At 39.1% G+C, this 26865-nt stretch overlaps 1 protein-coding gene across 3 annotated transcripts in view; it reads left to right on the plus strand.

Moving 5' to 3' along the window:
- The first annotated feature begins 3056 nt into the window (after positions 1–3056).
- adamts6 (ADAM metallopeptidase with thrombospondin type 1 motif, 6) overlaps positions 3057–26865 on the plus strand; it is a 109059-nt gene continuing 85250 nt past the window's right edge. Inside the window, exons 1-8 of one of the 3 annotated variants that reach the window (XM_038303507.1) lie at positions 3057–3580; positions 6286–6689; positions 6792–7156; positions 15327–15501; positions 18156–18379; positions 18503–18586; positions 21341–21486; positions 25538–25581. In XM_038303507.1, coding sequence (XP_038159435.1) covers positions 6599–6689; positions 6792–7156; positions 15327–15501; positions 18156–18379; positions 18503–18586; positions 21341–21486; positions 25538–25581 — 1129 coding nt within the window. In that variant the 5' untranslated portion in view covers positions 3057–3580; positions 6286–6598. Of the gene's footprint in view, positions 3581–6285; positions 6690–6791; positions 7157–15326; positions 15502–18155; positions 18380–18502; positions 18587–21340; positions 21487–25537; positions 25582–26865 lie in introns of those variants that run through there. The other 2 variants (XM_038303506.1, XM_038303508.1) reach the window with 2 other exon arrangements.

Here is a 26865-nt window from a genome sequence, read left to right on the forward strand (position 1 = left end):
ACATTTATACACACTTTATTTTCTTTCATTTAACTCTTAAACCATTGCAGGGACTAAAGGTTTCTAAATGTCTGCAGTGCCCTCTTTTGCACACAGGGTGGTGCTGCTTTCCATGAAACTCACCTCAGCCATTCTGTGCAGGAGCTCACATAATAAGGACCTGGCTTAATGATATGGGCTCCTAACATAATGAGCAGCTGTAACTGAAACACAGGAACGGGAGGGATTTTCAATTTCCGACAGAATAAAGATAGACGTGGTCCAAATGACTCTGAACAAGCTTGTCATTAGACTGGAACTCCCGGGCATCAGCGTCTGCAACCTGGTGCTTGACTGTGACAAACAGAGCTTCTCTAAAGGGGAATTTACAGACACAGTATGTTGTTAAATACATTTTAACAACTGAATATAGCTGTAGTCTTGAGATCCATCCTTTTTTTTCATTGCCATTAGTTTTTAAACTCCACACCTATTTGATCATTGGATACTATGAGATTCCCACAACCTTGAGTGTCACAGTATCACTGTTTACCCAATGGAAATACTTATTTACAGTGTTTGGTGCCTGGAAATGTTCCTAAACAGCTGCACACATCTTTATTATAAATAAGGGAAATATATATAGTTCCTTTCTCTCAGTGGAGTGATCAACAGTGTTAAGGAACAGGTGGGGGAGGGGCAGAACCACATTGCGCGATGCTTATACAGTCAAATGAAACCCAAATTCCTGGCAAAAATGTCATGTTGAGGCTTCCACTGGCATTTACATTAAGAGGACCTTAAACCAGACTTCCAAGATGGAAAATGTGACTTTATAGGAATCACAACTTTTTAAACCCCTAAGAACACCTTGACAGCAGAAACACTAGCATCAGAAAAGATCCTCATATCATCTAATGTTTCTTATACTTTTAGGTAGTAAAGCTACAGATGTAGAGAATATTGGCAAATTGATAATTTTGTCAATTAAATATCTCTTTGTTTACTTTTTAAAAACTTAACACAGATTTGAATACCAAAGCACATTGTTAGATTTCTACATAATTTTCATATTCAGTGCAATGAGAGGCCTGTGAAGTGATTGAAGTCATATAAACTTTATAGACAAAGATTCCGATAAATAAAAAGTTGGCAGGTATTTACATGCAATATAACTGCTCAACTGAAAACAACCCAATTTAGGTTATTTTGCCTAATGAAGATACATTGAGAAGCAGCTTTTTATAAGGCTTGAATTTTCCTTTTTTTAAGGCTATCCAATCCACCTTGGCTTTGAGTTAACCCCCCCCACCCCGTTTTATCAATTTCCTACAGTTGTTCTAGCTACGCAAACGGCTAATTAACCATTTAACAGCTCATGTCAAAGAACATTGGTGCAGACAATAAACGAAATCAATATTAATCAGTTTGGAGTGCCACATACATGGCTTGTAACACAAATAGTGAACAGTGTTTAAGTTATAAAGTTACCAACACCTAGAGTTGATCAATGAATCAACCAGGAGTTTGCTTCTGAAAAAAAAAAAAGTAATGCACAACAGTAGTGTTGTACTCAAGACCTCACCAACTGACACCATGGAGTACTGACCTAAAGTACCGACACAAGGCCAAGACGTTTGTGGGCTAAGACCAAAACCATATAAGGTGTTGGTCTCTAAAGTTCTTGGTCTTAATCATGGTCTCTGTTTCTAAAGGCCTTGGTCTTGTCTCGGTCTTGGCCTCTAAAGTTCTTGGTCTTATCATGGTCTCAGCCTCTACAGGTCTTAGCCTTGTCTCGGTCTCTGCCTCTAAAGGTCTTGGTCTTAATCATGGTCTCTGCCTCTAAAGACCTTGGTCTTGTCTCGGTCTCTAGAAATCTTGACATTGTCTCGGTCTCAGCCTCAGAACTTTTTGGCCTTGTCTTGGTCTCTGCCTCTAAAGGTCTTGGTCTTAATCATGGTCTCTGCCTCTAATGGTCTTGGTCTTGTCTCTGTCTCTAGAAATCTTGGCATTGTCTCGGTTCAGCCTCAGAAGTTTTTGGCCTTGTAGTTGTCTCGGCTTCTAAAGGTCTTGGTCTTAATCATGGTCTCTGCCTCTAAAGGCCTTGGTGTTGTCTCGGTCTTGGCCTCTAAAGGTCTTGGTCTTGTCTCGGTCTCTAGAAATCTTGGCACTGTCTCTGTCTCAGCTCAGAAGTTTTTGGCCTTGTCATTGTTTCAGCTTCTAAAGGTCTTGGTTTTATAATGGTTTTTGCCTACCAAGGTTTTGCCCTTGTCTTTGTACTCCTTGGTCTTGGCTGGTATCTTCTTCACTAAAACACTACACAATATATCTCACTGACTTAGGTCAAGGGCAAAGCTTAAAGGTTTGACTTTAAGCAATGTCATTATGATTTAAAAAAAAAAGAGATGTACACCTTCCTTACTTTTTGTAAGGTGTACATCTCAGTAGTAGTGTGACTTGGATGATGTAATGGATGAAGAAGTGAACTCTGTTAAAATGCATTTCAATACAGTTTATTTATGTAGAGCCAGTTCTCAATACATGTCATCTCAAGGCACTTAATAAGGACCCTTGGGGGGAGTTCCCTTCTATCAGCTTATGACTTTAAACTTTAGTACACTTCTATTACGTATGATGACAAATATCCAAACCACATAAGCTGCTCTCCGTCTGAATCAAACAGAAAATAAATTGGATGGCGCTATATTCAGAGTATGGACGAAATTAAATGGAGATGATGTGACATCACCATCATTAGGATTTACTTGCTTGAACACCCTCCAATGTTTCAAATAAGATATATCTACCATAGGCATTTAATCTTAATCAAAGGGCCAATTTGGTTTGGATACATCTGTATTTTACTATATATATAAATATATATTCATGTGTGTGTGTGTGTGTGTGTGTGTGGAGTTAATACTTTTCTTTTTTACAGTCTGCTAATTGTTTTGGGGGCTTCTAAGCACTGATAGACATGCGCACAGCTGATGGAAGAGAGGCACATCTGCACTGACGTCACCCTCCCCTGCAAAAGCAGCCAATTTGAAGCCTTCCTGGACATACCCTCTCCTCTGCTCTGCTGCGCTGTGAGGAGCAGCAGCTCCCAGCCAACTTTAGCTGCTGTTTGATGCACCTTTTTTCCCCTCCCTCCTCTATCCAAGCTTTCAGAGCTACGCTGAGCCACAAAGCATCAAACATACAGTCCAGATTATAAAAGATGGCAGATAGACTTCAAATGGACCCCTCTACTGGAGGAAGTCCAGTACTCTGAAAAGCTGAATAAGAGGTTTTTTTTTAGTTTTTTTTTTTTTTTCAGTGTCTGGGGCTGAGATACTGCTGCAAGGGTGTCCAGGCTGGGGTGGGAGGATGGGGGGGAGAACTCACTGTAAATCCAGAGGATGGCAGAGTTCAAAAAGGAGATGAGAAGAGCACAGTGGAGGAGGTTTGTGTGTGGAACTTAAAAGGTTGCAGAGAACTTTTTTTTTTTTTTTTTTTTTGCTAAGCCTCACTTTGCACGCTTGGACTGGAGCTGACAATGAAGATGAGCATGGTAAATCTCGCCCAACACTTCTTACATCTCAGTGTCTGCTGAGATCAGGTCGGTATCTTAGCGCTGAGTTTATCTGTGCGTGCAGTTAAATCCCCACAGACTGAGTTTGCGCTGCAGCTTCAGCTTATTTGAAGGCAATGCGAGTTTAAAAGAAAGCTTCTTTGCATGTTGCATGGAGGCAAAATAATACAAAATAGAATTAAATAAAAATGCGCACTTGAAGTCAGGTTTTACGCACCGTTACTAAGTTTGCAGATTATCGCGCAAAAAGTTAAAGAGCTCCACGTTGCATGCAACAAGGATGATAACAATAATAAAGCCTGCGGTGTATTTTGATTTGCAGGGGCTCCCGGAGGGTTGCGTTGAGGTACCGGTGTAATGCATGCGGGCCGGCTGCCAGCTGTCTGGGTCAGAGCGGCCAAGTAGGTTGCGCTGTCTGTCTGGAGCGCTTGAGCTCCACAGCTGGGGAAATACACGCAAAGCCCGGCTGTCCGCTATGGTTCTGGAGTCACTTTCAGCCCACTTTCCACGCTTTATCACAGATTATCACGTGAACTTGTAAGAGCAAAGAGAAATTTCAAAAATGAGGATGCAGACTTTAAGATTCACGCTGCCTTTCAACACGTTTGTAGTCCCACTGCAACCGTCATTTAACTGTCATCGAGGTATAAAAGCGAAATGCATAATCGGACCTTTTTAAACTGAAATATATTTTCATTCATTTAGCCGCAGTTTTTTTTTTTGTTAACTTAAAAAACATCTGCAAAAAATGATAAAGTCTCTAGTAAAGGGTACAGATACGTTATTTTATTTTTTATTTTTTTGAGGAACCTTCTTTTGCTTGAAGTTACCATCTTCAGACATTTAGACCAAATATTCCGCCCATCTCGTAAGGCTTAAATTATTAGGCGGATCAGTTTGCATGGAGAGCTCCAGTGAGGTAGGCACCCCATTATTGGTCTTGCTGATTATTAATGGTCCTTTTGTGAAGGGTCCAACTCTACTCCCATTCCCCCCAATCAGCATCCCGCAGCATGATGTCCCCACCACCTTGCTTCACAATGTGACCAGGTTAATAGGCAGCATTTGATATTCAACCTCTTTTTAAACCAATTTTAGCCTTCTTCCACATAACTAATGCGTCATCCATAGGGTATTTGACAACCCACAGGGCTGCTTATATAATCAATTTAACAACACTTTCCTTTTTACCTCTCAAGTCCAGAGCATTTTGCTTAAATTCCCTTTCTTTCGGCTCCTCAACTTGAGTTCAGGATAATTGCAGCTCCTCCTACATATATAGTATATATGGCTAAGTAATGCTTTTTTATCCAAGATTATCAGTGCAGTTTTGCTTAGATTTTACATTGTCATATGAGTCATTATTTGTATGAGCTGTTAGATAGGCTATGTGTATTAACCAAGCTTCTGACTATCTTTTTCTCTGACTTATCTGCTGTGTTCTCCATGGGGCTGATTGTTTGCTAAGGTAATCTAACCAGTGGATAGCTGACTAAATTGCACTTTTGAAATGTGTCCCCACTTATATTAAGACATTAATTCACCTACATGCAGATATGTAGGCATAGTAATGTTCTTGCCCAAGGATACTTAAACAGCTAGAAATGAACCTCTAACTTTCCACTTACCAGCTCATGCAGTTACCTTAGGGACTCTACTGAACAGGCCTTCCCAAAACAGCTATATCAATTTGGATCATAGCACACAGTGGTTGAATATTTTCAATATTCAGGTGATTTTTGTCTATATTTAGATTTAATTGATTTGTTTTGGGGTATTCGTTCAATTCAGTTAAATTCAGTTTAATTACATGGTTCCAATTTACAAAACCATATCATCTTAATGTATTTATAGAGACAATTCAATCCAATCATACAGTCAGGTTAAACTTTTTCTATCTAAGGAGAGGCATCTGAATGAATTGAGTTGTTGGCTTTGCAGAATTCTTTTGCCTAACTACTTTTGATTGAGCATGTGGCAACACTAGGTGTTAGTTTGTGTTGTTAAGTTTGACTCTTTAGCAATCCCTCACAATAAGCATGCATGCAGGCACAGTGCAGAGGAAAAACTCCCTTCTAACAGGAAGAAACCTCCAGCAGAACCAGGCTTAGTGTGAGCGGCCATCTGCCGAGGCCGACTGGGGTTCAAGGAGACAGGGGAAGACACACCAAAGGAACAAAGAAGCACTGATCTATAATTGCTTTCTATGTTAGAAATGGTAATGGTAAATTAGCCGCATAGGTGGCCCTGACAGGGAAATAAGGAAAGAAACTGTTAAGCAGACAAGCTTTGAGCCAATCTTCTTGCCAAAGTGATGAAATGGAGCACATATAGTTAGTAACAGTAAAACTTGAACCCACAGCTATTTCTAGGAGAGATACAACACTAAGTACTGAAAAACAAGCCAAGGTGTTGATGGCAGCAGCCCAGCTGATATTTCTCTCCGGACTGGTATCACAGCCAAATAGTAACATTCCAGATGAAGCTACTATCATGAGAAAAAGCGTAGAGAACAAGAAGTTATGGGTTGCACTAACACTAACAAATACCGCAGAATTGGAAAACAAGAGATACAACACTTAGTACTGAGGCAGTACCGAGGCAGAATGATGAAAAGTTGTCCCTATGTCTTCTAGCAGCCTAAGACTATAGCAGCAATTAGCTTCTATGGACTATATGAGGAAGAACAAGTGGAAAAGCAATAGTTAAAAACAGTTTAATATTCTTCACAGGAGTGCAGATGGATCAGCTGGGACAGGTTTCCCAGGCAGAGTTTCTGATTTAAACTTCCAACTGAAACTGATGGAGAACGGAGGTGTTTTTATGCCAGCTGCTGACATGCATTCAGAAGCCCCTGCGATGTGGATGGACTCACCTTCAGGGAAACTCTGAGACCTGGATGAGCAGCGGAGCGTAGGCGGGGAGTGTTTTAGTGAAGAAGAGAAACAATGAACCTGTTACGGCGTGGGATCAGACTGACTTTGTGCTTTTAACCCAGCTGCAGCGCCCCCTCCCCTCACCCCATGTCACATCCTTCCCTGAATTATGGAAATTTTGTGGAAGATAATGACTTGGACTCTGAGCCTTGTGGTGATGGCTGCTTCTGAATTTCAAAGACTTTCGCACAGCTCTCAAGGTATGACTGGAACAAATTGTAAAAAATGGCTTAAAGCTTCTATCAAAACCTGCTGACTTATCCTTTCTTCTCTTCTTCTCATTTCCGGTGTTCCTGTGAAAGAGGAGTTCATGTCTTACCTGGAGCACTACCAGCTGACAGTCCCGGTGCGGGTGGATGAGAATGGGAACTTCCTGAGTTACGCTGTGAAGCACCAGCGGCCGGGCCGTCGGAGACGTGCTCTGGGGGACACCGCAGTAGATCCCTCAGAGTCTCGGATCTTTTACAGATTGTCAGCGTACGGGAAGCACTTTCACTTAAACCTGACACTTAACCCCAACTTGGTGTCAAAACATTTCACAGTGGAGTACTGGGGTAAAGAAGGGCCAGAGTGGCGTCATAATATGGTTGATAACTGTCACTATGTTGGATTCCTGCAAAACCAGCACAGCACAACCAGAGTGGCGCTCAGCAACTGCAAAGGCCTGGTGAGTAGAACCCACCTCTGAGGGACAGGTTTGTGATAAGGTACATGACGATTCACACCAATCCCCTCAAACCCTCATATAAATATCAGACAACTCACACATGCATATCGGCTGCTCAGCCGAGAAGATCTGAATGCTTGTCTTGGCTTCCTTCCACTTGGCACTCTCAATCTTCTGGTAGATTAGAGTGAGGTCATGCTTAAGAAGAAAAATCTAGCAATTTCAGTGATCTGAGAATGTGACACCTCAGCAGCTGAGATCAAATTTCTCTAGATGTCATATTCAGCTCATGTGTCTCAGCCAAATGCAAACTCTTAGTTTAACTTTGCCTTGCAAAAGCTTAAGTGCTTTTTGAGCAAATTTGTCAATTTGTTTCATTAAGGTTTTAGGGCAAAAACAACTCCAATCAGTGGAGTTCTTGGCTCAGATCAGCAAATCATTCAGGGTACTTTTTTTTACCAGATTTCAGCTCCATTCACTTTCCTCAGAATGTGTTCTTTGTATCCCCAACTTTATATTCCCTCCTTAAAGGAATAGTACACCCAAAACATGATTAGCCTTCATTTTCTACTCACCTCCATGCTGAACAACACTCTGGAGTACTTTTTTGATATCTCAAATGCATCTGGAGATCTGGGAGGCTTCTTGCTGTCTGCTGACATTCAAATAATGGAGGTCCATGGCGCCCGAGACAGAAAGGTCCATAAAAGTCCACAAAAACGTGTCAATATTCCTCCATACTGCTCGTCCAATGTAATCCAAGTGTCCTGAGTTGGTAGCATCCAGAATTTACTCGAAACGAAGTCATTTAGAATGTTTTTAGAGCATAAACAGTATTGTATAGGATTTCCTAATAGCGCCCCCATGCGCGCTCACGATTCTACGGAAGCCGGCAGACCAAACCGGAAGAAAGTGCGCATTCAGCGTCTGGTCTGCCGATAATGCAAGCGTAGAATAAGAAATGTGCTGTTTACCTGTGCAAAGAAAGAAACAACGAAAGAAAAATGTCTGAGGACTTCAGTGTTGAGGAAGAGCATGAGTTCTTTGCCGAGCTGAATGCGCTGGTTTGGTCTGCCGGCTTCCGTAGAATCGTGAGCGCGCATGGGGGCGCTATTAGGAAATCCTATACACTACTGTTTAGGCTCTAAAACGTTCTAAATGACTTCGTTTCGAGTAAATTCTGGATGCTACCCACTCAGGACACTTGGATTACATTGGACGAGCAGTATGGAGGAATATTGACAAGTTTTTGTGGACTTTTGTGGACCTTTCTGTCTCGGGCGCCATAGACCTCCATTATTTGAATGTCAGCAGACAGCAAGAAGCCTCCCAGATCTCCAGATGCATTTGAGATATCAAAAAAGTACTCCAGAGTTTTGTTCAGCATGGGGGTGAGTAGAAAATGAAGGCTAATCATGTTTTGGGTGTACTATTCCTTTAAGGCATCCTTGCATAGAACAGGGTTTTCGCGGGTCATTAAAAATAATTAAAAGCCATTAATTTTTTTTTATTAAGGCCTTAATTGGCATTAAAATTCATTAAATGTGATTATCGTGGCATTTAAAATGCTTTACTAAAAAAAAAAAAAAAGATATAAAAACAATTTTGTCAGATATATTATATCAGATATAACTGGTTCCATGTGTTTGCGCGGAACTGCTTCCGGAAAGGGTTCGTAAAAAAAAGCGCAGGAAAGGCTAGAGAATGGGGAAAATGCTAATTTTAACAAAAGTGGCTAGAAAACGAGGAATTCGTGACATGTCTGCAGCCTGTCGACTGTGAAAATGACTCAGGTGAAAAGGATTCTGATGTGTTTATATATATATATATATATATTTATATGAGAGTAATGGGTACTTGTTGATGCCATTAATATTATTTCTAAGAGCATTAAAAGAGCATTATAAAGCATTAAATAAGAGTTCCTCATTCGTGTATAAAACCTGTAGAAATAACTCTGGAACAGTTCACCTCATTCGTTGTGAATGTACCTTTAGAGATACAGCCACATCCTTCCAGGATTACTTTTTATTTTCCTCCCATCATCTCATCAGACCTTTCCAGCCTCTTTAAACCTCCTGAAGGGAATTGTCCCTGTAGCATGATGCTGCCACCACAAGGAGGGTGTGTTCAGACTTTATTTTCCTCCATTTTGCATGTATGCCGAAAATGTTGCTTCTATATGACCCCAGAGATGGCAAAAGTACTCACTTTCCGTACTTGAGTAAAAGTACAGATACTTGTGTTAAAAAATACTCTGGTAAAAGTGGAAGTACTGATTAAACTTCTTTACTCAAGTAAAAGTACCAAAGTACAGGCTTGTAAATGTACGGTACTAAAAGTATAAAAGTAAAAGTAGAAACCACTTTTTTCATGCCGTTACCTACATTTTAAATGGATGTCTGCCAATAGGACTAGATCTCCGTTGTGTTCATCTCGTCGTCCATACTACTATGCTAACGCCACCGCCACCAAGCTGCAATGATTTGCTGCCAATGAATACCGCCGAATCTGTCGATTCATCTTGTAGTGGTGCGTCAAATGCAACGTAGATTCCCATCCAATTAGATTGAATTTGGTATTGATGACGTGAAAAATAATAACGGTAACTCCATTGAAATGATTCAAAACTAAAGTAACGAGCCAATTTTTTAAAATGTAAGGAGTAGAAAGTACAGATATTTGTGTAAAAATGTAAGGAGTAGAAGTAAAAAGTCGCCATAAAAATAAGTAGTAAAGTAAAGTAAAAATATCAGAAAAATCTACTTGAGTACAGTAACAAAGTATTTGTACTTCGTTACTTCCCATCTCTGTATGACCCTAATCCTTTCCTTTAGGAACTAGTCAGGTCTCTTATTTTCTGTAATGGACTAGAACATAAGAGACCTGACTCAAAGAGCATGTCGTGAGGGTTTTAAAATTTATTATTATTTGTTGATTTGGGGGAATAACAGTGGCATGAAAGCACACACTTAGTAAAATATGGCAAAAATATCCCTGTAAGCTGCTGAGCACCAGTTAAAATATCACAAATAATATGAGTTATGAGTATTTTGGCGGATCAAATGCATCCACTTATAACATTTACTTTCACTGCTACCAAGACTGATAGCAGGCGTAATTAGTGTCTTCAGTATTGAAGCAAGAGGTTTATATAAAAAAAACATTAAAAAAAACAAAAAACAGTTTGTTTAACCATGTTTCATTGATGATAACGCGTATTGAATGGTAACGAATTATAGTTATTATATTGTCCTTTTAAGAGAACTTAATAACCATGATTCTTTACTAGGTAGTTTGCATGGGAGCCACAAGCTGCACTGGATGCTGTTGATGCTACAGTACAGACAGGTCCAAAATTAATCATACCCCTTTTATACCCCTGCAAGTGTTGGCCTATTGGATTAGAGCAGTGTGAGAAGGTTGCAAGTAACCCCTCAGCCTCCATTCTGGGTACCTGAGCAAAACCCTTAACCCCACATTGCTCCCCTGGCTCTGCACAGTGGCAGCCCACTGTTCCCCAAGGGGATGGGTTAAAGGCAGAGAGAGAATTTCCCCATTGTGGGACAATAAAGGGATTTACAGGTTTAATAAGGCTTTTAGTTTTAATGGAATGTCTTTGTTTTAATGATTGGCTATAACTTTAACATTTAGTAAAAGGCCCAGTCACAGTCTGTTAGAGACTCTAAGATTAGGGGCATGGCAATGAAGCCTTTCCACTTCTTACAAATACTGCTAATTAGCAACGAATATTGTCAAAGAATTAGTGGAAAAAAACAAAAAAAGATGTTCAGAAACTGTAAAAATGGTTTAAGGATTTTGCAATAGACATAGTGAAGAAATGATAAAAATAGAAATAGTGTTTCAAAGCATTTCAAAAACTATTTTTTGATTATTATTTTATTTACTTACAAAAGATTGGTTGAGTTTTAATATTTGTGTCATTTTCAAGGCAGAGCCAGACTAAAACATTATAGAGGTCATTAGATTTTGCAAATCAGTAAACCAGAGAAATGTATAATTTTCACATGGATGATCCTTTTATAACAGTTTTCTTATCTTTTGAAAGACACCCACCCCGTTCCTTTAAAAACGAACTTCTTATTTGATTAAAGAAAATAATTTGAGTTGCATATAAATAATTTAGGACTTAATTAGGGATGCACGATATTGGGATTTTGGCCGATATCCGATATGCCGATATTTTAAAACTCATGTAGCCGATAACCGATATCGATACCGATATTAAAGCTGGATAAAAATAAGTAGTCATTGAAAATAGCAGTTTTGTTATCCATTTCTGACACTTTGAAAAATAATATACTCAAATATATTTTCATATGCTGATATCAAATTGATTTTTAAAAACGCGGTATCGATCTATTTACCTTTCAAAATCTCGTGAAATTTCATCGTTCTGTTACAAACTCTCGTGATATTTCGCAAATTCTTGTGAGATTTTGTTAGTAAAATAGATTGATACCGCGTCAATATATCAACATATAAAAATATGGCAACATTTCGTGGATTTTCGGGGGATTTCGTAGCATAACGATGACATATAGCAATATTTCATTAGTAAAAGAGATTGATATGGTGTTTTTAAATGGCAATATATCAGCATATGAAGATATTGTGATATTTTAATGTATTAATATTTTTTCCCTCATCTTTAGAAGTTTTTAAGTCTGTAAAAAAGAAGTTTTTGAGGAAGAAGAAGTAGTATTTTTCATTTTTTTTTAGACTTTAGAAACTCAGAAGCTGATCAAATATCGGATTAAATATCGGTGGGGTGGCCGATGTCCGATATTCAGTTTTAAGGACGATACCGATAGGGGGCCGATTATATCGTGTATCCCTAGACTTAATAGTATTTTTTTAATTCAAATTGTTATTTTAACTTTCTGTTTGTGATATAAAAGGCCGCTAGGTCATAGAAGCCTAAAAGCTCAGACAATACAAAATATGACGATAAGATTCTGTTCTATTCAGTCGTATTTATTTGTATTCTATTTGCTTTTTTTAAAACTAACTGCTTTTCTTTCTTCCTTTACAACAATGCAAAATTTTGTGTTAGTCTTTCACATAAAATCCTAATGAAATAATTAAGAGTTTTTGGTTTTCTTGTTAGAAAATTGTAAAAAAAAAAAATTATAATAATAAATCAAGGGATATTAATAGTTATGCAAGGCACTGTAAAATAAATCTTAGAAGCGCTAATAAAGTGCCTAATTATTGTGTCTGGGCTTTTAGTCATCCAGAGACTGTGACTGTCCAGCGTCTCCTTGCTAATCAAGGAGCTGGACGTGGTTTTAATAGCTGCTATCCCTCCGTGCTTCGAGTAACTCTAAAGAAGGAAGAAAGGGCCCAGCTTCTTATTGGCAACTAGACTCATGGGGAGCAAACATGTGGCCAAATGTGTTGGCAGGACTTGCGCTGAGTATCATAAATTGAATTAGTGTTTGCTCTTTTTTTCCCCTCCAGCACCAAAAATGGACAAAAACTGTGTCTGTGCTTTAATGTAATCAGCTGTCTGGACGGTATGAGAAGCTGACATCACACACTTGTAAAACCTGTGCATCGAGCGTGTTTCTTCATGAGTGTGTTATGTGTTGAATTGCTTTTATTGTGGGTTTTACGCAGCCAAGGCAGCTTTTTTTTTCTTGCTATAAATCCAAACTGAGGGGCTTCTTGCACTATATGCTCCACAAAAGCTATTGAAAAAAGAAAACAATGCTTCAATGTTGCCTCGGAATAATTGATTGTTTGAGATCCCTAAGTTTAACTAAATATTTGCAAATAATATATATATGTGAAACACTCTTTAAAGGGAACTACTAGAAATTACATTAGAGAACACTTAATATAACAGATTTGAATAGAATAAAATGACATCATAGGAGCTTAAAACAGTACATATTACATTTTCATAACATGTCAAACTAGCAACCACTTGAAAATCAGTTTTATCGTAAACTCTTAAAACTGCTGTTGTCAAATTTTTTGAAGTTTAGGACACTCAGGTATTTGATGGTGTGTTCTTTGTACCACTTGTGTGAGTTCAGTATTTTTTTGTTTAGGAAAAGGAGATTTCCAGAAGAATCAGACTTTTCTAACTTCATATTGCATTTAACTTAACTTAATATTTTTTTTTTGTAGTAAAAATCAGTTTACCTTTGGTTTTAAAATGTATAAACCTTTTTTTTGCCACTTTAATTGCGGTTTTCACAATAAATTAGTAGATTGAAGGCATGCATTGAGGGTAACCAATCTCAAACAACAGCTTAAACACACTGCTTTCTTTTGTGAAACATGGAAAGGTAAAAGGAAATGAGGCAAGAGACCAGGAAGACAATGGGCTGTTTCAGATGCTTTAAGGGACAACATTCATCTGTTAAAATAAACATATGCAAGTACATAAATATATTTTGTGCAGAGGGCAACACAGACTCAGTTGGATGCTAGCACTCCTGCTTTGGTGTTATTGTCAGCAATACTGAAGCTCCATAATTTCTTCTCTGTGAATTACTTTTCATCTGAATCGACACGATGCTTTCCACCCTGCTGTGCCATGAAAAAAAACCTCCTTAACGTTTTTAATTTTCTCTGAATTTCAAGTGATAGACCAACACAAAGAAACACCTAATCTGGCAGTTAAAGGGTGCATGGGGTCAACAATTTTTCACCTATATATTGTGAAAATGGTTAACTGGTCAGATAATAATAATAATTGAACTTTATTGATCTCACATTGGAGAAACTAACCTCTGCATTTAACCCACCCCCTTGGGAGCAGTGGGCTGCCCTCGTGGGGCGCAATTGGGGGTTAAGGGTCTTGCTCAGACACCCAGGTCTGTGGGAGTTGGTTTTGGACTCACAACCTCAGGATTCCAAGCTCTATGACCACTAGGCCGCAACTCCTCCTAAGATCAGATCACAATCCGGCTAAAAACAGAGTGAGACATGGAGGCCACATATATATAATGGAAGTGGTTGACAACAACAGCCCAGCTGATGCATCCTTCCAGTATGACATTAAAGCCAAACAGAACCAGGTCAGATGAAGCTACAATGATCAGGAGAGAGCAAAAGAAATTAAATTGAGAATTAACGTGGAATTGGAGAAAAGATGTAAAATGTAGCAGAGTGAAGAAAAATGTCCCTATGTCCTCCAGCAGCATAAGCCCATAGCAGCATACTATAGAGATAGTTTATGTGAGCCACTCTTAGGTTAAGCTTTATCAAAAATGATCGTTTTAAGCCTGGTCTTAAAGTAGGCAAGGGGTCTGGCTCACAAAATAAATCTGGTAGTTGGTTCCACAGGAGAGAACCCTGATAACTACAATATCTACCCCCATTCTACTTTTAGAAATTTGATCAATCAGATAACATCCCAATACAAAATATTGTTGTTTGTTAATGTGAAAAAAATGAGGGAATAGTTATCCACAAGCCACTATATAAGATTGTACACAGAAAATTGTAAAGTTCACTAAGGAGAGAGAAATAGTAAACTCTGTGTACCTCTGCATAAGTAAATATTCTTGCCATTAAACAGAATTGTAATTTAACAACTTAATATTGGGCTCTGACTTATATTTTAAAAGAAGGCACTGTACATTTTCCTACAATCTTTGGTGTGTTGGGGCCTTTGCAGTGGAGAGAAAACATCCCCTCCATGTGATGACAGTTCTCAGCAAGCAATTCACTCCAAACCAATTAGTGGAAGGATGCCAGATGAGCTTTTTCCATTTAGGTGTATTTTGAAAGTGCCTTAAAATTGCCTAGCAACCGTATGAACACAAACTACTTTCTAATACAAAGAATCATTTGTACTCTGGCAAGGTAGGTATTCAGACTGGAAGGCAATCAATTTGCCAGGGTTTGACATATGGTGCCAAATTTATTAAGATATGATTTCAAAACTTCCTGCCGCATCCAAACATCTGCTTTTCATCTTCTGTGTCACTGCTTTTACTCTCATCTTTGCACAATAATTAAGCAGATAGGATTTTTCTGAACAGAGACAGACTTGCAAATGTTCAATATTTTGCCTCTTAACACTAAGCTGGTTATATCTTGCACCTTTGTACTCAGATTATCAATTTAACATGATTTTTTTTTTGCGGTTTCTAACCTGTTTCGTACTGTCATTTTCTTCTCCAACAAGCATGGTGTCATAACAACGGAGGAAGAACAGTATTTAATAGAGCCTTTAAAGAACACTTCCTCCACCACCTCCAGTGAATGGAACCTGGAAGGAGCTCAGCAACATGTTATTTATAAAACGTCTGCCATCCCCTCACCGCAAGAGCAAAGCCAGGAGTTCAGCTGTGGCATTTCAGGTTGGTGAACCTCCATCTGGGTTGGATTCTGTGTGGGTGGAGCTGACGCAAAGGAAGGTCTATACATAGCAGATTAGAGGAAGTGCTGGTTTGGTACTAGGCCCAGGTTCTGGTAGACATAACTGGACCTCTTTTGAGCCAAACGAGTTCCTGCGGTAGTCACCTTTCAACCTGGAGGACTAAGTGTTGCTTTATTTTTCACAAAAGCCCATTCATTGCATACAGGGCCTTACAAAACCCTTAGTATTTCACATTTTGTCACATTGTAACCACAACTTTTAATCTTCATAATTGTGGATGTTGTGTGACAAACTAACTCAAAGTATGATATAATTCTGAGGGGAAATCAAAATAAAACAGTTTCAAAGAGTTTTAAAAATGTAAACTTGAAAGTGTGCACATATTGTATGAATCCCCTAAAACTAGCTTTCTACTTTGCTCCCATCTTTAACTGTACTTGCAGATGTAAATGACCTCTTCGGGGTATGTCCCTACCAGCTTTACCAATGGCTGAAGTTTTTACCCATTCTTCTTTCCAAAACACATCAGGCTCAGTCAAATTGGATGGTGAGGGTTTGTTAACATCAGCTTTTAAGTCTCCTTACATAGATTTAGGGTTAGAACCTCCACCTCATTCAAGTCTTATAGCATCTCCTTACATTAATCAGGTCCAACCAGATTCAGTGTAATTACCACCTGTAGCTTTTTGTATATAAGTCAGAATATTCAGCATGGTTCTAAGCACCATCTCCCTCATGTTTGCTGTGTCACCTTGGAGACTACAAGAGGGACTGCCAGGGGCTTTTTTATGCCAATTATCCATAAACAGTCAATACATAAAGTACATGGCTTAACAAATTAGCTTTGAAATTCTGCAGTAGTTGCCAAGGGTATAAATTCAGAATTCTGCTAAACAGACGCACGCACGATAATTACAGATATAAGCATTTTTTTTTTAAACACACACATGTAAACTACTTTCTGTGAACTGGCTATGTGTATAAATTAATTACCATGAGGCTCCAATATATTACAAAGACTTCATGCTCCTCTTGCTTTTTATCCTATGCTCCTGTAGATTATCTCCTACTCTAGTGTGGGACTGTTTCTGTGTATTCATGTTAACTTTTCTTTGAAGATGGGACCAACTGGGAAAATAAATTGCCTGTGATTGGGTTTTTTTTTTTCAGGAAATCCCACCTTTTCTGTCTAGTTGCCACCAGTGTTTGTTTTACCAGTGTTTGATATTACACTGTCTCAAGTACAGAGTAACCCTTCCCCTTGGGGAGCAGTGGGCTGCCATAATGCAGCACCCGGGGTGCAGTGTGAAGATTAAGGGTCTTGCTCAGGGCCCCAGATTGCCAGTCTGTGGGAGTGGGGCTTGAACTCAGATTCCAAGCACAATACCCTAACTACTTGGCGCCGGTCCTCAAAGCAGGCATTAGAGTGAAGGGTCTTGCCTAAGGACCCACACTGGTAGCTCCTTCCCCCCAGCTGGGATACCAACCCAGGCTTCCTGTTTGCAGGATGGGTGACTTACCACTTGAGCTAGCCAGTTGCTAGCCAGTGCATTCAAGCCTCACTTTCCCCAGTATAAATAGTGAAGCTAATGTAAGCCTAATTGATATGGAGTTCCAAATTTAAGAATAATTTTAGAGCATATGGCTACAGCTGTCAGAGCAAATTACTTTCTTAAACTAAGTTTTTTTTTAAATGACTTCACTTGAAAAAAACAGCAATTAACCTGTAGATGCTTTGCTAATTGAACTTTATTGATCTAACATTGGAGAAATTCACCTCTGTACTTAACCAATCTCCTTGGGCAGCAGTGAGCTGCCATTGTGTGGCACCCATTGAGCAGTGTGGGGTTAAGGGTTTTGCTCATGAACCCAGAGTGGAGGATGTGGGGATCAAACCGGGCACTTGCAACCTTGTCAGGACACAAGCACACTGCTCTAACCCACTAGGCCAACACTGCATACTTGCTAACGTTACTGGTCGCAACAAGGAGAAAAAAAAGAGGTGGGATTTACTAAAATCAAACCCAACTTCGAACCGTTTTGCAACTTCTTCAATGATGTGTGTTTTTTGCTTTATAGAGAGATTAACTTCCCCCGAGTTTGGGATCTTCAGTTGACATCTGGTATTGCTGGAATTTATTTAGGAAATTCCTAAAAAAAGAAAAAAAACTAAATACAAATACTAGTTACACATTTAAAAATATTTGGTGAAAATGTATATCTAGTTTTATCACATAAAATCTACATAAAGTCTAAGACATTTGTCAAGTACTATTGGTAGTTTTTAAATGTGGTTTTTCAGGTAAAAAATTAACCCTTAAAACAGAAAAAATGTATTAATTCAGGTTGAAACAAAAAATGCTATCTGTGCAGAAATAGTAAAAAGCGAAAAATGCCCATCTGGATACTTTTCTACTTAGGCAAAGGAAACAGGAACAACGGTCATTGACTTGTTCTAACATGTACGGTGTCAAAGCTTTTCTTAGAGCATCTGGATCATAAAACAAATGCTGGAAAGTTCAAAGGGGAGCATTCCCGATCTGCCTCTATCATACAGCAACCAGCCCTTCTCTATGACAATATGTCATTATTTTCATGACTTCTTTAAGCACCCTGCCTACCTGTCATTCACAGACCTCATGAAAAGCAACGTACCTTGCCAATTTGGAACACCCTCCCCTGTTCACTTGTCCCCTGTCCCTCAAAACGTCAGCGAGCAGTCGAAAGGCGCGCACAGGCAGAGGAGGTCGGTCAGCTCTGAGCGCTTCGTGGAGACGCTCGTGGTTGCCGATAAGATGATGGTCGGCTACCACGGCCGCAAAGATATTGAGCACTACATCTTGTCTGTGATGAATATTGTAAGTTTGGTCCTGCTTTTTGCTTCTTAACACGCCGCAGATGTCTGTGTTTAGAGAGGGATTTATAGACTCATGGGGCTAAGACATCTGACTTTATGTCTTTCCTTCTTTTCTGGAGGTCAGGTTGCCAAACTGTACCGTGATTCCAGCCTGGGAAATGTTGTGAACATTATTGTGACCCGTCTAATTGTTCTTACTGAAGATCAGGTAAGTTGACGTCTCTCTTTTTTTTATGCATTAATCATTCGCTTTTTCAAGATCTTTTGCCTGGAGTGAGTGCACAACTGATGGTCTTGGCATTAGTGGGCAGCCATATTTTTATGTGACTGCCATGGCTAAAGAGGCAGAGAGAAGATGGACTACCCACCATATGGACACTGCTTCACATGAAGGCTGTGTACCTCAGGGAGCCTCGATTGAAGATTTTAGATGCACATTCATACCGAATGTCTGATGGAAAAAACACCTGCCTTTTCAAATAGGGCATTGGAAGCTGTTTTTGCAGCATCAAAGTAAAAATATCAGCATTCTCACCTGAATCTAAATGATTTAGATTGATAAATGAAAGCAAAAGACATTCTACAGCTTCTTTTATCAATTTTAGTTATTGAACGAACACTTCATCACTGATTAATTTCCTGTTATTTCAAAACAAATTTATAACATTGATAACATATTTTTTTTTAAAGCCATATTAGTCAATTTTGTTACAATTTAACACGCAACAGTTGAGTGTCTGTGGAGCCAGCTTGGAAAGCTTGGGTATGGAGCATGGAGAACCAAAACAATCACTGATGAAGAAAAACAGTTGTTTCAAATTTAACATTTCACTCACTGAAATAGAAATCCAAAATGAAAATCATTTTCTAACTTTTCATTTAAGTTGAATTAATAAATAGGATTTGTAAATTGTATTAATTATTCCACCATTGAATACTGCATTTAAAAGATGTATGTTTATGTCCTATTTCTAAATGGATATTTAAAAACTACAATTTATACATTTGATTATGCAACCTTCCTTATAACATTTCCATTTTCTTTTTCACCTAGCAGTTTCAAATTCTTTATGTAGTTGCATTTTCTTCTTGCTTTACCATCTATAGCAACCTTTTCTGTTCCCTGAGCACTCTGAAAACCAGTTAAACCAATCACAGCTGCTCCTCAGATGTAACCATGGAACTGGTTATTTCCATTAAAAAAATTATTAATACATTTTCCAAATTGGATAAGTAATTGTATGATTTAAATGTTAAATTTTAAATGGCTATGAATCTCCTGGTCCTCCATAGTCCAGGATACACTGAGTGTTCCCAGTGAGATCCGCTCCAACGATACAATGAGCAATCCCTCACACTAAGTATGCTTGCAGTGAAAGTGGAGAGGAAAAACTCCCTTTTAACACGAAGAAACCAGCAGAATCAGGCTCAGTGTGAGCGGCCATCTGCCGAGGACGACTGGGGTTCAAGGAGACAGAAGCAGAAGTAACTGTAAAGTTACTTCTGTCCAGGAAACACACAGCCAGGCAGAAGAGCTCCTAGCCAGCCCCCACCCGAAAGAACGAAGAGAGCAAATCTAGCCAGTCATAATCAGAGAAAAGGGACTACACTGAAAAACAGGCCAATCTCCAACATCTATAAACAAAGGTGTTGATGGCAGCAGCACAGCTGATATTTCTCTCCAGGATGGCTTCACAGCCAAACAGCAACAGAGGAGGCAACGCCACCATGAAACAAAGCAGAGAGGGCATAACGTTAGATATTGAACTAACAGCTTCTGCAGAGTCGAAGAATAGAGATAGAATGAAGCAGAATGATGAAATAGGGGTCCCTATGTCCTCCAGAAGTCTAAGCCTATAGCAGCATAACTACAAAGATAGCTCAGGATAACCTGAGCCACTCTAACTATAAGCTTTATCAAAAAGGAACGTTTTAAGCCTAGTCTTAAAAGTAGACAAGGTTTCTGGTAGTTGGTTCCACAGTAGAGGAGCCTGATAACTAAAAGATCTGCCTCCCATTTTACTTTTAGAAATTCTAGGAGCCACTAGTAAACCTGAGAGTAAAGTGCTCTGTTAGGGACATAAGGAACAATCAGATCTCTGATATCAGATGGAGCTTGGCCATTTAAGGCTTTATATGTGGAAGGAGGATTTTAAATTCTATTCTTGATTTAACAGGAAGCCAATGAAGAGAAGCCAGGATAGGAGAGATATGATCTCTCTTTTAATTTTCACCAGAACAACAACAGGCTTATAGAGATGCATCGATGCTGAACTGTTTTAGACTGAGGTTCCAGTCTGCTTATCAAATTAGGTTTTAAGTATAAAAAAGAGGCAATTTTGAAGATATTTTTAGGAAAAACATAAAGTTTTTCTTTAAATTAGAAAAAATTAAAAGAAATTAAGAAAAGAAATAGAAAAAATAAATCTAACAAAACCGCAAAGTCAAGCAAAACCTTTTTTGATCAGGATGTTTTTTTTCTTTCAAAGTTTAAGTTCTGGATCACATTCGTTACATTTCCAGTTACAAAACATGCTATTTGCTTACAACGATAATGGAATAAAATTCCCTCCAAATTCAGGCCTTCTTTGAAAATTATATATTATAACTCCTGATCAGATTGCTTGTTATTCATTTATTATTTATTTAGGCCACATACCTTGCTGTGACCTTATAAATTCAAATAAATAACTTCAAAGTAACTATTCCCATCATTTACAACATGGTGAACAGCTTGGCTGTGGAGTTTGTGGCAGAGAGACCACAAACAGCATTAGAACTATTAGAAAAAAATCATCTGCCAAACTAAAAACTAATTTTTTTGTGCTGAGACAGATTTCAGTCTGAAACAAGTTGATATTGCACTGATGAGAAAAGGTTTGTACTGTATTGTACTGTATATATCACTTGGCCGTATACAACTGCTTCATGTTGCACTGTATTGCATGTGTGTCTCTCTCAGCCAAACCTGGAAATTAATCATCATGCTGACAAGTCTCTGGACAGTTTCTGTAAGTGGCAAAAGTCCATCCTGTCTCATCACCGCAGTGGGAACAGTATTCCAGAGAATGGAATGGCTCATCACGACAATGCTGTCCTAATCACCCGGTAAGAACTGGCTCACAGCTACGACTACGCAGCACATTTTGCTTAATGCCAGTTTAACGATCCAGCGTTTGATTCATTGTAATTTTCTCATTTTGAGCAAATGGGTTGCAGGTTATTCAGCAGCCGCCAGCAGCTATTCACTACTGCTTCGATCTGGTTCACGTCCACACGGTATATACCTGCGTGTCAAAGAAAAAAGCTCAGTTCTGGAAATAAATTGTGCTTTTACAGACATACTGTACCTGTCACCCTGCAATTTATGTCAAGGCTGTTAGCATAAAACAGCAAAACTCTGACATTACCTGGAAAAGGTTTCATTGTAACCAGAAGTGTTTTGGCCATGTAACCAAGCAACTAGAAAGTGTATCCTCCAACTGGTTTTCTCTGGGGAAAAAGGATTTGATTGACAGGACATAAAGCTAGTATTTATGACTTTTTGTTTCTGTGCAAAACAGTAATTCCATTTTTGTGAATGCTCTCAGGTTTTTTTGTCACTTGATATACTCCAGGCTCTTTTACTTGGAGTTATTGGTTTCAGCTGAACTTGGTATAGCCGTCTGTAAACAGAGTTGCAGGATCCAACGTTTAAAGATGTCTATTTGACTATGTTCTAAGGAGCTTTGAAGCTTTAAAGACCAAAACATGCAACTGACAGTGTCAGATAGTTTGATTCAATGCATGAATAAAGGGGGGAATTTTGATTTCAAAACATTGATTTAGTAAAACGCAGTAGAATGGATCTGTTCCAGCCTGTGAGCAAAGAGCTGGCCCTCACCATCTGGTCGGCAGTTGATGTCTGAAGGAGTGGAACCATCATGGAACCATCTATGGTGGAAATCTAGAAATCCTTTATATTTGCTGTGGTTCATTAAGTGAATTCACATCTGATGTATTAGGATTTTAGAGATGAATTTGGGCGCTCCAACTCTGCTTTCTCCTTTATCATTTCATCTGCAGTATGTCTTATTTAACCAGGAGTAACTTCTTCTAGATAAAAGGGCATTTTTGGGAATTAACAAATTAAACAGTAGCAGAAAACATAGAAGAAGACCAAAAACACAAAAATAACAATTTAATTTTCATGAAAATACTATTTAAATATCAATGTGATGTTAAATAATTGGGCAGCTACGAGAGCCAAGTGTGCTAATGTAATATACATAAAATGTTTACATCTGTTTTGGGTTGGTCTCAAACAGTTAAAGCTGTAGTGGGATTAGAGGAATGTGTTTGTGAAAACACAAAAATGTCACAGATGCTTTCAACCTGCTATCAGACATGATGTACTTTTCAAAATGTGTTTAACTGTTAGCGATGTATGACACAATGAGCTACGTACAAAACCATCACAGGAGTAACAATCATTTTAAATTTTCACCTTTTTTACTGTAAGATTTTTTTTTACTTATCTCAAACAAAGTGACTCTAATCCAACATTCCCACCGGCTAAAAAAACAGTTTAAATCTGGGAACAATCTTATGGTGGTGGAGCGAATAGCCCACTGACCCATGTCAAACAACTCGGCAAGCGACCCGTGTTAAAATCACCTTCAAACGACTTGGCCCCAATCGGCATAGGGTGGGAACATCAGATCCGAGTTGACCCGCTAATTTACATGATACCATTGAGCTCAAACTATGGACATCAACGCACCGCGCCAGTCGTGTCTGATCTAACAAATCAAAACTCACTCTGTTAACATTCAATAATATGGCGCAACAATGGGGTGTGTTTCGGTAAGCAGGTTTAACAAACTCAGATTCAAATCCCCAAACTCTAGCCTAAAGTCAGGAACTCAGAGTTTTCGATTTTACAACGGCTGCTGTGAATTAGTTCAATCAACTCTTAAGTAGATCCAATTAGAGTTGAGCGAACATAACAAGTATGAAAAGCCATTATGAGCCCAGATTCAACAAGTCACCATGACAACATGCAGAATTCATTTAAAAGGCAAAGAAACAGTGCTACAGCTGCAAAGGAGAGGAAAATAGCGTAGGAGAAAATTGCTGCTCAAGTTAATGCGTAGATTTATACGAATTGGTCTATGACAGGCCATTTTAACACTAATTAAAGAAACTCTCCTCTATGTTGTTCCATTTTTAGATCACTAAAATAGGATTCTTTCTTATCAAAATCATATTCGCAGTGGGAACTGTAATAATAAAGGTTCTAAATTCCATTTTTACAGCAGAAAGTTGTAACAGTTAGAAATAAGTTTTATACATCTAGAAATGTTAACACATTTTAAGTGATCATTCAAACTTTATCAGCTTGACTGAATATACATTTATGATATCTAAAATAAATAAAATAATACAAATAATGACCAATAACAACAGAAATATGGAGATCTATATTTAATTTTTCGACATACATAGTATTTATTCTAGATGTGAAGAGTGTCATTTTGTGTGAAATGGTAATTTTAACTTGGGCTTTTTTCCAGATATCAGTATATTCAGTCAAAATTAATGCATATCAAAACTAGCTTACTACTACTAGCTTTCCGTAGTATGTTGAAACTGAAGTCTAAAAACTTTGTTTTATTAGATAGGACCTGTTCATCATCTCATGGAGTTCCTCCTCATGTAGATTCTGTCTTCCATCGCACAGTAAATCTAAGTGGCTATTTGCAGCCACTTTGGATGTTATCATCCTAATAAATGGGCGTTATTGCCAGTTATCAGCCCCCCCCATGGAATTAATTAATCTATTTATGTTTAATCTGAAAATAATTTCAGTAGTTGTTCGTGTGCCTTAAAAAAAAGAATGATCCGCATGATGCTCATGTTAAACAAACCAAACTTCTCTATAAATACTAAATTCTCTGTGAATTAAAGCAGATCTTTCCTTAATAAGGTCCTCGTCTAATGTGTCTAACGGAACTAGGTAATTATTCTTTTTTTTTTTAGTTTACTGAACAAAACCTGCTGCTACCCAGGTTAGCTCTGGGTAGAATGTTACTGTGGCAACAGAAAGCAAACAGTAAACACTCAGTAAACTCTCTTTGTGAAATGGAAACCTCAAGAGTTTTACTTACCGTATTTCAGGTTTAGAATCCATAGAGTTTTCAGAAAACCTGCTTATTGAAAGTGACCCAAGGAGATAGAGATTCAGAGGGACAAAAGAATGAAACAATAAAGCCCACTGACTACAGCCTGGTTCTCTTCCATGTTGCTCTTGATTGTTTACTTTCCTGATTTCTGTCGCACTGCTGACATCATAAAAGCCGACTCAGAGTGATGGTGTCATTGGGTGGATGGAGCCATGCAGCTTGCCAGCGGGAGGTCAGACCCAGCTTTTTTTTTGCCAATGGCAAAAGGGCGCCAAATGGCAATTGTTGGCGGGTCAACCCGTGTTGGGAAATCCCATGTTAACCCGCTAATTTCAGTGTAAAAGAAACTGTACGGTATTCCTGTTTGCCGGTCGGTCCCTGTCATGATATAGTCTTTTTACCCAGTTGGATATCTGAGTTTTAAGTTCCAGAAAAAAGTAAAAAATTTAGATAATTGCATTAAACAAATAGATGTCATGAATGAGACTGTGACCGCACCTCATTCAGGGAAAAAAGAGAAGAGGACAGAGGAGAAGAAGGATAATGAAATTTAATTATCGGTGCCCTTGAATCTAATAGATTAAAAGCTTCAGCAATGATTAGATGCTTTGTTTGAAATGTATGATGTGTCGCTACAGCAGAGCGGCTTTGAGTGTTCTTCTGCTTTATTGGATTACCTCCATCTGAAGTTACCGGCAGGGACAAGGCCTAAACAAAGCCTTTCTACTTTTCCAACTTTGTGTTTTAGCGCTGTAGTTAAGTTTGTTAAGAGCTCAAGCAGTGGACTGAGGAGGCAACCAGGTGTTTTTCTAGAAGAAAACCTGTCATGACTTCACCATTGTTATAGTAAAGGCTGAGATTATATCTGGCCAGACTGTGTGATTAAACAGAGAAAGAATGGAATGGCCGACAGCCAGTGGAGGAAAAGCTGTGTAGATGGTAAAGAAAAGGGCTCATTTAATGCTAATATTTGTGTCTCTATCCTCTTTCTTTAGGTACGATATCTGCACCTACAAGAACAAACCCTGTGGGACTTTAGGTGAGTGGATCATACGTTTCTCACCAACGCTGTTGATCACCTAATCTGGTTAGAAAGGTGTTAATTTTTCCCGTTCAGCCTTCAGTGTGTCCTCAGACAAACCTTATTTAGCAACTTTCTGTCTCCTTTAGAGGAACTCCAGACGGCTCCTGTGAGACATAATGAGAAGGATGTTTTCATTTTGCGTTATTACAGCTCCTTGACGGCCCCCCGCTTGTTGGCTGAGGCTTGGAGCCCCGAACCTGTGGTCAACGTCTCTCAGGGCTCGGGTTTATAAAACCATTCTGTCTGTCCTTCGGCTCTAACCTTTGTTTGTTTAAGGTGTTTACAATTCCACTGGCGGCTTTAGCGTAGGGTGGGGAGGGGTGAAAGAAAGGGGTGATATACTGTGAGACAAGGAGGTGGAGCCGAAATGAACATAGAAGGGGAAAAGGACAATTACAGGGAGCGTTAGAGAATGAAGGAGGGAGATAAAGGGGATGATAACCAAGTTTTGGCTGATATGGGGGTGTTGGGTGAGAAAGGACACCAAGCAGTGGTAGAAACTGCTACTTTAGATCCATCTCAAACCTGCTCCCCGTCCATCTCTTCCCGTCTTATCATGGTGAAGGCCCTGCAGGCTCCGCAGTATATCTCTGAGGTATTATTGTGACCTTAGGGGGGGCTTTGACAGATTGACCGCATTCGTCACATTCCCCCGGTCGCTTTATTTGCCCAAGCATCTGCTTGGCTTCCTCACCGTCCCCCTCCCCTCTTCCCCACCTCCCTCTCCTCGTCGAGGATCATGCTCAGAGGTCAGATTGGGGCAGACCTTTAGGGTCGCTGAGTAATCACGGGGCTGGAGATAATGCACAGTACGCCCTGGTGTTAAGAAAACAGCTTTCAATGCAGTGTGGGTTTCCACTCAACACCCCCACCCCTCCCCAACCCCACAACTAATCGCAGAGTAGCCACACTCCTTCCTTTCCCTCCCTCACCTCCTCCTTTCTTCACCTCCAGGCTCCCTCTTTTCCTGCAGTAATGGTTCCAGTAGCCTCCTGACTTGCGTGTCTATTCTTGTTTTAGCCTCTTAGGGCAGAGGATACTAAAGCCAAGCCACCTTAAGTAGGGAGCTCTGTTTGGCACTACTCTAAAATGTGAAAGAGAGTTTATAACTGATCCAAGATGTCAGCCATGTTGTCCTCACAACTAAACTAACTTTAGTATCATTTACATCCTTTATTATTCACCTTTTTGTGTTATTCAATCTAAGATCAGGGAATCTTATTGTATTCCATTAGTTTT

Source organism: Cyprinodon tularosa, unplaced genomic scaffold (assembly GCF_016077235.1).
Source record: "Cyprinodon tularosa strain WSP-4 unplaced genomic scaffold, ASM1607723v1 ctg511, whole genome shotgun sequence".
In the NCBI taxonomy this organism is placed as follows: Eukaryota; Metazoa; Chordata; class Actinopteri; order Cyprinodontiformes; family Cyprinodontidae; genus Cyprinodon; species Cyprinodon tularosa.